The sequence below is a fragment of the Mus pahari genome, chromosome 10 (genome assembly GCF_900095145.1).
Source record: "Mus pahari chromosome 10, PAHARI_EIJ_v1.1, whole genome shotgun sequence".
NCBI classification, from domain to species: Eukaryota; Metazoa; Chordata; class Mammalia; order Rodentia; family Muridae; genus Mus; species Mus pahari.
In genome coordinates this window covers 48,189,211-48,202,607 of record NC_034599.1, presented here as the reverse complement: position 1 = coordinate 48,202,607, position 13,397 = coordinate 48,189,211, and the positions used below count along the sequence as shown (strand labels likewise).

The 13,397-nt window shown below is 37.4% G+C and overlaps 1 protein-coding gene across 1 annotated transcript in view; it reads left to right on the top strand.

Annotated features, from left to right (window-relative positions):
• The window catches only part of Ddx10 (DEAD-box helicase 10), a 147,362-nt gene that overhangs the window by 19,933 nt on the left and 114,032 nt on the right, over positions 1–13,397 (top strand). Inside the window, exons 8-10 of the mRNA XM_021206835.2 lie at positions 1,819–1,981; positions 3,845–3,929; positions 13,181–13,282. Of these exons, the coding sequence (XP_021062494.1) occupies positions 1,819–1,981; positions 3,845–3,929; positions 13,181–13,282 (350 nt within the window). The remainder of the gene's footprint in view (positions 1–1,818; positions 1,982–3,844; positions 3,930–13,180; positions 13,283–13,397) is intronic.

Genomic DNA, 13,397 nt, shown 5'->3' with positions numbered 1-13,397 from the left:
CTTTTACCTTTCTGACTGATCTATTATAATTATTTTGCTAGGTCTTTCCAGTTTGACTGCTGGAATATTCAGTACTTCTGATTTCTCCATTCTGCCCCCTTTTCTTAGTATGTTTTGTGGGTAACCTCATGATTTTCATGGTGTGAATGCAGTCTGATTGAACGCTGTCAATTGCAGAATCTAAATCTCAAGTCCTGACTTCTTTCCTGAGCTCTGCTTGACTACTGAGAATATCAGGTTGTATGAAAAGACCACTCAAATAAGAACACTTCAAGAATTGCTGTCCCCAGCTGTGCTTTGCCCAAGTTTCTCCCTTTTTGTAACCCTTAATTTCCTGTCTTTTCATCCATAGTGTTACTCTTTGTAATTTGTTAGCTTTGTAACTTCTTGTCATCTCCTGTGTTTGCACCGTGCTTAACTTTCTGTTAGCTTCCTGTTTGGGTCTCCTCTGATGACTTTCTGTGAGTAAGAGTTAGATTCCACGCTTAAACTCTCACCTCCCCCCTCAGCTGGGATGTTAAAACCGAAATTGAAGTCCCTTCTTGATTGAAAGGAGTCATATTGCAGAAAGTTTTCATGATGTCTTTTAATTGAATTTCTGTATATTCTTTCCCCCAAACTAATTTGCCTCAGTGCATCTGCGGTCTGCAGATTTATCTTTACCATCTTCCTTTTCATGGTACCCCTTCGTGTATCTTTACAATTCAAAGGCACAGATCCATTATTTCTGATTTTACTTGTAAAGAATCAGAACTTCCCTGGCTCTAGAGTGTTAAAGAACATAGAAGTAATAACAAAACAGCAGTGATTGGTCCAAAAAGGAAGGTAATACATTATTCCCTTCAGAAGTAATGCAGTTTATGTGTTTAGGGGCAGACCTTTGTTCCAATATAGAGTTTTGCTGTTTAGAAAGCAAATAACCTATATGACTAGTAATACATTGTTCAATTTAGGCTTTTTTTTGCAGTATATTCACCTTATATTGTGATTTTGGCATTTTTATAGTCCAAAAGGTTGTTTCCTTTGGGTCTAGTTTAAAAAAAATGTATGTACACAAATTTTATATATGTTAGAAATGTTGAATTCTAGCTCAGTCTGATAGTATCCAGTTAGGAGCAAGTCCATAGCAAAGAAGAAACTAAAACAATAGTTAACTCCTTTAGGCCTATGCATTGAATATATTTATAATAAAATTTTATGCCTAAGTTATTTAAATCCTGTTTTTTTTGGGAAAAGTGATCAGCTAAGTGCTAGTATGATAAATTCTGTTTGAGGAGAATGTTTAACACTGTCTGTTGTTATAGGAAATTAAATGTACAATTTAAGATCATTTTGTTGTAGAAATGTGATTAATGTGATTAATAAAAGACTTTGAAGCTTAAAACCTAAGCTGCAGTTGTGTGAAGTCAAGAGATAGAAGTGCAATTTAAGGAGGGAAGAAAGGAAAGCAAGGCTAAGGAAAACAAGGCTTTCTCCATCACCACTTCTCCATGTAATTCTCATAGCTTTTCTATACAGAATCTCCTGGATATTTATGATAAAACTGATTATTTTAAAATAAAGCTTTATGGAGACTAAATTTTTATAGCCATTCAAAAATTGGAAAGAATTTAGTAGATTTAAAAATATATGAACTTTTTTCAAATTTTATTTTAGCAATTGAGATTTAATTTTTTTAAAATCAAAAATCTTTTAGAAAATATGTATGCAAAAATGTTGCATGACCTTAATTCTAGATTACATTTCTTTGAAAAACCCCACAGTCGGTGAAATTTGTTTTCTTTCCTGAGGCATTACTTACCTTCTGCTTGTGCCCAGGTTCAGTACCTGTACAGGGTGTTCTGCCGGCTGCGCCCAGGGGTCTCGATCCTTGCTCTCCATGGCCGGCAGCAGCAGATGAGAAGAATGGAAGTCTACAATGAATTTGTCCGAAAGAGGGCCGCAGTACTTTTTGCCACTGATATTGCAGCCAGGGGACTGGGTAAGTCAACTTCCTGGAGGACCATTCTTGATCATAGGAAGTATATTTACTACAGGGTGTTTTTTTGGAAATCTCAAATCTTGTGAGAGAAAAATAGTAAGTTGGTAAGTTGATGAACATGATAGATGATGGTGAAAGGTTGTGTAGTATTTGCATTTCTGTGAGTTGTGTTGTTTCATAATAATTAAATTATAATCCCTAGGAGCCTTCACAGTCATCAAAGGAAAAAAAGAGATTACAAGTTTAAAGATGAGAAAAATTCTTACAACTTTGAAAACTGAAATTGTAACTCATTTAGTAAGAAAAATCATGAAATCTATTTTCATGACCAGTCATTCTAACTATTAAAGTCACTTTATTTAACATACTTTAATTACACGTACGTACCTTGTAGCTTTGTGGGGTAGGGTGAGGTGAAGGTGTTTAGAGAACTAGTAACTTAAACACACTGTGTTTGATTATTTATAGTGTATTTTAAGTATACATAAACAGTAGGTAAACCTATTACCCTACCCTAGCAGTTACTCTTTTGAGATGATCTCATTGTATAGACTAGATTGGCTTCAGAGTCACAGAAATTCACCTGCTTCTGCTTCCCAAGTGCTCGGGTTTGAAGATTCGTACAATTACTTCTAGCTGATTTCTCCTCCCCTCCCCTCCCCTCCCCTTCCCTTCCACTTCCCTCCCTCCCTCCCTCCCTCCCTTCTTTCTTTCTTTCTTTCTTTCTTTCTTTCTTTCTTTCTTCTTTAATTATTCTCTTTGTCATCCTGGCCCTCTTAGCGTGATTTTTCTTTTTTCTTTTTTAAATTGTCATCAGAAATCCTGGCAGCAGACCTTATGAGTGTGTAGAGGTAGTTCTGAGACATTGAGAACAGTTTTCTTTGAAAATGAGTAAGGCCTGTAGTAGTCAGAAATATAAATTGTATAATTGCTTATCAGTTTAGTTGGAGGCAGGACTAGCCGGAAAAATAGACATGTGTAAATTTAAAATCAGCTTACATTAAAAAAAATACTTATTTTGATTATTTTTAATGTGTCTGTGTATACACGGTGGTATGCATGCAAAGTGTGGAGGCTGGAGGTGATGTCTAATGCCATCTATGCTTTCTACCTTATTTTTGATACATAGAGTCTGCTAGCTTAGTGAGCCAGTAAGCTCCCAAACCCTTGTGTTCTTGTCTCCCGGGACAGGACGGGAGTCAGAGGCAAGAGCTTCCATGCTTGACTCAGTTTTTTTATTTTATTTTTTTAAAATGTGAGTGCTAGGGATTCAAACTAAGGACCTCATGCTTGTGTGACTGACACTTTGCCAAACTGGACCATCTCCTCAGACCCAGAAATGAGCTTATGGTCACTGGAACCCTATGAAGAGTGCTGCTTTTAGATAATTAACCATCTGGGCACTTCATTGTCAGTCAGTCACAAAGCAACCATCTTCTCTGCTTCAGATTTGAAACAATCTAATTTTAGTTCACTTTGTCAAATTCAAGAAATATAATTTCTTGGTTAATGCAACTAATTTTATTTTAAATAAAGTTTTGTTAGCAGAGATGTGATAGAAAATCTTGACACGGGCTGGAGAAATGGCTCAGTGGTTAGGAGCATTGGCTGCTTTTCCAGAGGTCCTGAGTTCAATTCCCAGCAACCACATGGTGGCTCACAACCATCTGATGTCCTCTTCAGATGTGTCTGAAGACAGCTGCAGTGTACTCATATGAATAAAATAAATAAATCTAAAAACAAAACAAAACAAACAAAACAAAACAACAAAAAAATCTTGACATATACTACTGTAAAATAATAATAGTAAAGCAGGCTAGATATTGAAATTGTCTCACCCTCGCTGATATTTCTTCTATAAAGATTTTCCAGCTGTGAATTGGGTCCTTCAGTTTGATTGTCCAGAGGATGCCAACACGTACATTCACAGAGCTGGTAGAACTGCCAGGTAGGTGTCTGGGCTTATTTTTTTTTTGTACTGTTTAATAACAAAATGTGCTTTTTCTGTAGCTGCAGGTAACAACGAATGGAACAGTTAGGTGTTGTTAATACCTAATTTGCTGTGAGTTTATAACAGCCTGATGGGCTAGGGAGATGGCTCAGTGGATTAAAGTGCTTGCCATACAAGCCTAAAAACCTGAGTTTGATCCCTGGATCCACTTACAAAACCTAATATAGTGGTGCTTATCTTAGTGTATTCCTATGGCCAGATAGGAGACAAAGATAGGGAGTTTGCTCTTAAAGTTTGCAAACCTGGTAGCCTGGAGTAACACTGCATCAGCAGAAGCAAGAAAGAGACACTCTTCCTTAGCAGGAGGAAGGTAAGAACCACCTCTGAAAAGTTGGCTTCTAACCTCTACAAAGACTCTGTGGCATGTATGTGCTCTCTTTCTCATACATGCATGCACAACAAAGAAATAGATAAAAATTATAGCCTGAAGGTTGTCATTGAGAACAATCCCTAAAGATTTGAAACTTTCCCAAGAACTATTTACTGAACATCCATCTCACTGAATGTTCATAACTTCTGTGGTTTCATATGAAGACATCAATTGTTTAAGTAGTTATGCAGTAAGTTTGAAGATACAAATAGCCAAGATTTGAGCTCAGGCAGCCTGAATTCTCTAGTCTAGGTCTTGCACTCTTACTTTCTGTGGTCTGGGGCTTAATAAGGGACAGGGTTGGTAGGCATCATAGATTTCTTTTTCTGAGTGAGACTTAAAGGTATTTGTGAAAGCCTCTTCCAGTGATGTTTTTTCATTTATTTGTTTCCTTTTTTTTTTAAATTTTATTTTATTTATTCTTTTGGTATTTCATTTGAAGTACCTTATACTGCCCAAATAGCTATAGGAGAAATGTCTAGAATATAAAACAAAGTCACAGTTATTTCTAGGTAAATGAAAAATGGATCTAAATGAATAAAAAGGATTATATAATTGTTAGTATTATTGAGATTGCAGTGGAACTTATAGAATTATAAATGGTTAACAGCTTTCTGTGTCACAGTGCTTCTCAAAAGCCTTACAATACTTTTTTTTTTTTTTTTTGCCTTAATAATTCTTTGTCCAGAAGTTGATCTTAAAAAAGTAGAGAAATGAAATCTGGATGTGGTAGCTCTTAGCTGAGGATTGGAAGGCTGAGGCAAAGGATCTTCAAGTTCAAGGCAAGCCTAGGCAATTTAGATCCTGCTTTAAAAACAAGTTAAAAGAGGACTGAGGATATACTTCAGTGGAAGAATTCTTGTCTTAGCATGTGTAAGGTCTTTGGAGCCTGCCATTCACTCATGTATGAGGACCTGAGTTTGAATCCCTGGTACCCATCTACAAACACTTGGAAAGTGACATGCATCTGTTTTCTTAGCACTGTTGGGCTTAGACAGGTAGGTCCCCAGAGCTTATTGGCCAGCTAGTCTGTTGAGTAGATGAGTTCCAGGTTCAGTAAGAGACTGTCTCAAAAAGTAAGATGGAGAGCAGGTGGTGAGGAATCTAGCAGCAACCTCTGGCCTTCACATGCATACTCACATGAGCATGTACATATGACATAGAGAACTATAAAACATGGAAAGCAGGTGAAGAACATTTCAGTAAACTGTTGTAATATGGTATTTATAATGGCTAAGAATTGTAAATAACAAATAGTAATTATAATAGGGTTATGCTATGAATAGCTGTATTTGTATTATTTGGTTTACATTTTCTTACTGTTTTCCTTGTCATCAAAACAGTTTGATTTGTTACTTTTAATGGATTAGCATCTGCTTCTGATTTCAAAGCTTTGCCATGGAGGAACGGGTCTTCAGGTCTAAGGGCTAAGTTCTTGCTGCACAAAGACTGCTTCTCTAGCTGGCTTTATCTTTGTACCTGATCTGTGCCCATTCCTTTCCCCTCTTTCATTTCTCCCTCCTCTTCCATCCTTCCTTCTTGTTTGTAAACTTTCTTTTACTTTCCTCTCTTCATTTCTTTCACATTCAGTTTTTAGCTAATTTTGAATAAAATAATGGATATTTTTATGTGTAAAGACATTTATTTTCATCTGAAGTGCGAAGTTTTTCATGTTTCCTAATTTTTATAGACTGTTAAGAGTGTGTAAGTGTTTTCTGACTGATCTGAATTTATACCATGGGCCACCATCAAGTATGACTAATAAAAAATACTCAAATGCGTTTCTTTTAAGAACAAAAGGAAGGTGGTGTAATGGCAAACATTTTACAGTAGGTTGATTTGCTACAAGTTACAAAAGGAAGTCTCTGAGTTGGAATTAATGACATATTTTAAACAAGCAGTGAGAGTTGAGACTGGGCTCTGCCTGAGACAAACTAGCCATTATAATTTGTTTTCTCTTGAGAGCTAAGAGATATGGGACACATAGTATCAGGTGTTGTATTTATAATTATTATTGTGTATGTATGTGTGAAAGTGTGTGGTATATGTGTGACATGGCAGTGGGGATAGAGGACAACTTTTTGTGGTCAGCTTTCTTTCTCCACTCTCATTTGGGCTCTAGGTTGAGCTCAGGTTGCCAGGCTTTGGTGGCAGGAGCCTTTACCCACCAAACCATCTCACCAGCCCTGTCTCTAGCTTCTTAAGGTAGACCTTAGTATTCTGGGTTTGCATTTGGATTATTTTTCACAGTGAGATCTTCTGAGAAGTCTTAGTGGAAGTTGGTGATATCCTTTCTCCAATGCCTTCATTTCCTTTAGTAAGCTTACGGTTTGTAAAATTTGGTGCATGCACCCACTCACATCTGCATTTCTGTGGTCCTTTAGGTCTTGAAAAGGACTGGTTATATATGGTATCTTGTAAACATTTTGGACTAGAAAGTGGCTTACAGGCATTTACCTGGCCCAGTGGCATGATGTGGAAAGTGGAGACTGATTTCTTCATAGAATATGTTTAGTAGTATTTTGAAATTTCTCTTCGTGAGATTAATAAGTGTTTCAGTATATCAAGAAATGATTCAAGAAAAAGTGTTCCAGGTTTTTAATTTTGGAGAAGTTGATGGAAATACAATGTAGTAAGTAGAACATGTTATGGTGAGCATTAAACGGGATCATAATGGTTGTAGATAGAGATTTAGAACAACACTGCAATGCTGAGTCTGAAGAGAAATACATATATATATAAAATAGTATTCTCATAACACACACACACACACACACACACACACACACACATATATATATATATATATGAGAATACTATTTTAAAGACTATTCTAATGTGTTTTTTAAACACAGTCATTAACTTTGAAAGTGGAAGTGTGACCCTTTATACATAAGTAACAAATTCTGAATTGACTATTTTAGATGTATAGTCAGTGAAAAGGTTAGCATATGTAATGTTAGCTTTGGTTTAAAATGACCATTAATGGTCTTAGAGATAATGAGAAAGCTTTGTGGGCTATGAGACTGAATAATTGAGTTGAATAAAGGCTAAATTAAAAATTGAAACTAATTAAAATCCTGTGTTAGACTGTAATTAAAACCAAGTTGCCAGAAAGTGTTTGCTTTTGGAATTGAACATTAATAAATAAATATAAAAAAGTGGATTTGTTAGAAAAATTACTAAAGTTGGAGGATCTGGCTTATTTATTTTTTTGTGATTCACCAAGGAGAAATAAAGGATGGTCCAGGTGTTTATTTCTTTCAAGCATTTACTATTTTACTGAATTCTTTTATTTTTTTAAATGAATTCATTGGATCTATAACAAAGAAGAGTTTCCCTTAATCCACTTAACAAATGAAGTCCTTTTTGAGACAAGTGAGTGAAGATAGTTTATAGGTATCTATCCTGCAGTGCATTTGCCACTTAAAAACAATTTTCTTTAAGGCTTGCAGGTTTTGGTACTAAAGAGCCTGAATTCTTTTATTTTAAATTAAAAATTTACAGTTGGGAATACAGAACACTTGTAATTAAAAAGAAGGCACATGCCAGACAAGCCCTTTATGTGTGGGTATAGTAGGTAGGCTAGGGTAGAACATAGGAGATTTTGTTTGTTTTGTTTTTAAATTTAATCATTTATTTATTATTTATTTATTTAATATTCTAGATTTTATTCCCCTCCCAGTCCACCCTCTGACTTTTCCACATCCCATACCTCCTCCCCACCTCCATCTCCATCTCCACGAGAATGTCCCCACCACCCACCCCACCAGACCTCCAAACTCCCTGGGGCCTCTAGTCTCTTGAGTGTTAGATGCATCTTCTTTGATTGAACCCAGACCCGGCAGTCCTCTGCTGTATATGTGTTGGGGGTCTCATATCAGCTGGTGTATGCTGCTGGTTGATGGTCCAGTGTCCGAGAGATCTTGGGGTCCAGGTTAATTGAGACTGCTGGTCCTTCTACAGGTTCACCTTACTTCTCAGCTTCTTTCAACTTTTCCCTAATTCAGCCACAGGGGTCAGCAGCTTCTGTCCATTGTTTGGGTGTAAATATCTGCATCTGGCTCTTTCAGCTGTTTGTTGGGTCTTTCGGAGGGTAGTCATGGTAGGTCCCTTTTTGTGAGTGTTCCATAGCCTCAGTAATAGTGTCAGGCCTGGGACCTCCCCTTGAGCTGGATCCCATTTTGGGCCTGTCACTGGATCTCCTTTTCCTCAGACTCCTCTCCATTTCCATCCCTGCAGTTCTTTCAGACGGACAATTATGGGTCAGAGTTTTGACCGTGGGATGGCAACCCCCTCCCTCTCTTGATGCCCTGTCTTTCTGCTAGAGGTGGGCTCTATAAGTTCCCTCTCCCTACTGTTGGGCATTTCATCTAGGGTCTCTCACCTCTCAGGTCTTTGGTGCATTCTGGAGGCCCCCCCCCCCCTCCTATCTCCCAAGGTTGCCTGTTTGAATTCTTTCTGCTGGTCCTCAGGGCTTCAGTCCTTTTCCCTCACCCAATACTAGTCCCGCCTCCCCCCATCCACTTTCTCTCCCAGGTCCCTCTCCCCTACCCCCCCTTATGATTGAGGTTTTATATAACTATTTCTTGTTCTAGAGTATAACAATTACTTGTTGTTCTCAAAATATTGTCTTAATTTAGATAGCAAAGTGATTCCACTAGGGGACAGCAGAACCAAGCTTTTGTATTTCACATGCCTTTGATATACATCTTAACAAGAAGTATGAAGCTGGAAATTGGTTAAAATTCCTAAATTGGGAAGAGTTCATGGTTTTCAGAAAATGCTTGTATTTTAAGGAATCATTGAGAATTTTTTAGAGCCTTTAACTTTTTGCAATCTGAAATAATAGAAAAAAACAATTTCCATAAGAATTAAGCCTAATGTGAATTTATTAGGTATGTGATAGTAACAGTATTTGCAAGTGAAATTTCTTATTCTTAAAAATTCACTTAGCTGGAAATTTTAAACTTCTACTAGTCTGTTTCTCCCAAAGAGGAAATTGCTTCCTTATGTGGCCTTTGGCATGTCTGTCAATAACTGTGCTTTGAAGGCTTAATGAAAGGGTAAAGCAAATCCTTTGTTTTGTAACTTGCAACATTGAAGAGCTGGACTGCAGCAGCTGGTACAGAGGTTCTGATGCTTCTCAGCACTTCCTCTGCTTGTAGTCTCCTATGGTCCACTCAGTCTAGTAGGCAGGATGATCTTTTCTGACTCCTGTGAGGGCTTCCCAGTTCAGTCAGTGATAGGCCGATACACTTTCTCCATCCCCCACACCCATCTTGTTCCAGGCCAGATATATATGTGCCAGACATATTGTTGCCTTAGTATCTTTTATGTTAGTTTCTGGTAAAATGTATTTCCCATAGTTATCTGTGTGGCTATTTCTGTCCTCCTCTTCCTCGTCCTCCTCCTCAAGTATTTTCACTTCTTTGTGCCCTTCTCTTTTCTGTATCGTTTATCACATTTAGATATGTTAGAGCAATTAGTTGGTTTTTGTTTTATTCTTTGCTTTTATCATTACTAGACTGGTTTATAAAGGTTTTTTCATTACTAGACTGGTTTATAAAGGTTTTTTTTTTTTTTTAGTTTTTTTTTTTTGTTGTTGTTGTTTTCTACATTGGTGTCTAGTGAGCCCAAGAGATTGTTCTGTTTCCCCTTCTTACCCAGCACTTGGGTTACAGGCATGCATTTTATAACTAACTTTTTACATGAATGTTGGTGATCTGAACTCAGTTCCTCCCTCAGGCTTGCTCTGAGTTCACTCATGGTGTTACCTCCTCAGCTTGTCCTCTGACTTTTAACAGTCTTCAGAGATGTTACAGATATGGCAGTTTCGATGGTTGACAGCTATCTTATTTTGTTAGGATGTGACCTTTTTATCTTATATGCCAATAACTTCTGCCCCTGTCTTAGTCAGGGTTTCTATTCCTGCACAAACATCATGACCAAGAAGCAAGTTGGGGAGGAAAGGGTTTATTCAGCTTACACTTCCATACTGCTGTTGATCACCAAAGGATGCAGGACTGGAACTCAAGCAGGTCAGAAAGCAGGAGCTGATGCAGAAGCCATGGAGGGATGTTCTTTACTGGCTTGCTTGCCCTGGCTTGCTCAGTCCACTCTCTTATAGAACCCAAGACTACCAGCCCAGAGATGGCACCACCCACAAGGGAACCTCCCCCCTTGATCACTAATTGAGAAAATGCCTTACAGCTGGATCTCATGGAGGCATTTCCCCAACTGAAGCTCCTTTCTCTGTGTTAACTCCAGCTGTGTCAAGTTGACACAAAGCTATCCAGTACAGCCCCATACATGGTTTGGTCTAAAAGCTAAAGGGAATGTTTAAAATTTATACTATTTTGCAGTAAATAAAGATGAATAACTTTGAGTCATACAATTCTGCATTTAAACAGTGAGGAAAGTATTTAGTTTTTGAGATCCAACAGATAATTAGATAAAGAAGTATCTATATATTCATATTTCCTTTTTGTTTACAAGAAAATTATCTAAGGATAAAGACAAAGTTTTCAAGTATTCACTGGTCTCTGAAACACTGTGAAACTTCTCTATCCCTTCCATGTTTCTATCCCTAGTGTTAGACTGGCTGTTGATTCTTCAAGTTTCATTTAAGGTGTCATTATTTCTGGACACTTGTCTTTATATGTAGACTATTAGGTTGAATTCTCTGTCTTGCTCTTATAGCTTCCTCTATATTATGAATACATATAAAATCCTATATTATTACTCCCCCGCTCCCCACCTTCCTCTAAGACAGGGTTTCTTGTATAGTCTTGGCTGTCCTGGAACTCTGTAGACCAGGCTGGCCTTGAATTCAGAAATCCTCTGCCTCCTGAGTGCTGGCATTAATACCTGTTTTTATAGGCACTCAGCTTTGTTAGTAGCCAGCAGAATGTCTGTTTTCTTACCATTTCAGCACCTGGCATATCAATAAGATTTTAAAAAATTAGCTAAGGTAAAATAGTTTAACATTTTGGTTTTTTAAATTTAATCTTCTTTAGTCTATGCATACAAGGAATGCATATATTTTTTCCTTATTAGAATGGAGTTGAGTTTCAAAATTAATATGTAAGATAAACGCTTTCCTTTAGTTGTTACAATAAAAAAATTCTCTTAGTTAAAGCCAGTTTTCCTTTCAGCATTCAGTGATAAAATGCTATTTGCAGATAGTGTTGTGGAATCTATGCAGAGGCATTGAAGGCAGTGGCAGTCAGGCCCTAAGCACCTGTTTAGTCATCTTTGTTGCTGTTCATTTTTGTACTCCTGCTGTGGACCTCCCCTTGTTGATCTCTCTTTATTCAATCAGTCTTTATTGTCTGTTTCCTTTATGGTGACATGGCATTCTTTTAGAACACTTTAGTTTTCCCCTTTCTATCTGCCTTAAAGAGCTTCCTGAACTTCTGTCTGCTGTGTCATATTCTTTCTCTGGCACTTCTGAGTTGGTGCGTGTTGCCTCTGGCTGTCCTTTGGCATTCTTTTATTGTTGTCTTGAGTCTCTTGCTTGTATGTGTTTGTTAGTTCTGATTAGGATGAGTGTTACATTGCTTGAAGACCTGCTTCTTGGTGTTCTTTAGTTTATTCCTGACTTATAGCTTCTTAGTAAATAGTTATTTGGTCAGTTATAAAAATGCTCCCCTCAGATTTTATAGCATGAATTTAAAAAATGCTTTGAGATTATGTTTTCTTCTGTGTACCAGAAAAATTCCCCAAATATCCAATTTGACTTCTGTTTTGTTACTTATGTGTACAAGCTGACACTGTCATGTCAGTAAACTGTATTCGAGTAGCCCAAACAACTTAGTACTTTAGGAAACCTTCAGTCTGTCAGTACAGATTTCTGAAGGTATAGTATAAATTACGACTTGGCTTTGGGTGAAGGAAGCCCAATTACACGGATCAACAGTGTTTACCTGAGTAGGCCTATTTCTTTACACTGGTTTGAAAAGTTTTGTTTTAAAGGTATCAGCAAAATCTGTAGGAAGGGGGCTGGTGAGATGGCTCAGTGGGTAAGAGCACCCGACTGCTCTTCCGAAGGTCCAGAGTTCAAATCCCAGCAACCACATGGTGGTTCACAACCATCCGTAACAAGATCCGACTCCCTCTTCTGGAGTGTCTGAAGACAGCTACAGTGTACTTACATATAATAAATAAATAAATCTTTAAAAAAAATCTATAGGAAGATGAACTGATTTATTTATTTTGGTTTCCTAATACAGGGTTTTGCTTCTTAGTTCAAAGTTGCTTTGAATCTGTAGCAATTCTTCTGCCTTAGCTTCCTGTTTTCAGAAATTACAGGCAAATGTCATTATTCCTGACAAATTGATTTATTCAGTGTACTTGGTTGCCATGTTTAATAAATAATTTTGTCATAATACTATTGTGGCTTGGGTGAAAATAGCCTCCATAACGTATCTGTGTGCACCTATATTAAAGTAACCCTTTTGGAGCTGGTCCTGTTGTTGCCTGAGGCCAGCATGGACTGCATACAAAAGCAAGGGCATCCTGGGCTACAATATTGAGACCCCCATCTCAAAAGATGAAATCTGTTTAACAACTTTGTTTTAGATTCTAGCTCTACTGTTGAGGTACAGTCTTAAAGGCAGTGGGAATTATAGCAGGTGTTTGGAATTTGAAACAAGACAGCCAGAACCCTACTTTACTGACATCACAGAATATTAAAAGCAGACTTTTCTAGCATTTACTAATTAAGTGAATTTGATTTCATGCCATCTACTCATTTTACTGTTAAATGTAAAAAAACAAAGATTGTATTGATACATTTTAAAAACTTTCTTTTTAGGTACAAAGAAGATGGAGAAGCGTTACTAATTTTACTACCCTCAGAAGAACAAGGAATGGTGCAGCAGCTTCTCCAGAAGAAAGTACCTGTGAAGGAGATCAAGTAAGAGCTACTTGTTCAGATATCTGTGGCTGTTAGGAGTGATAGCCTGACATCGCTGTGCTTATTGCCTGCACTTCCTTCCGTCTTCCTCCTAAGCTCTTTGACCATCTAGCTT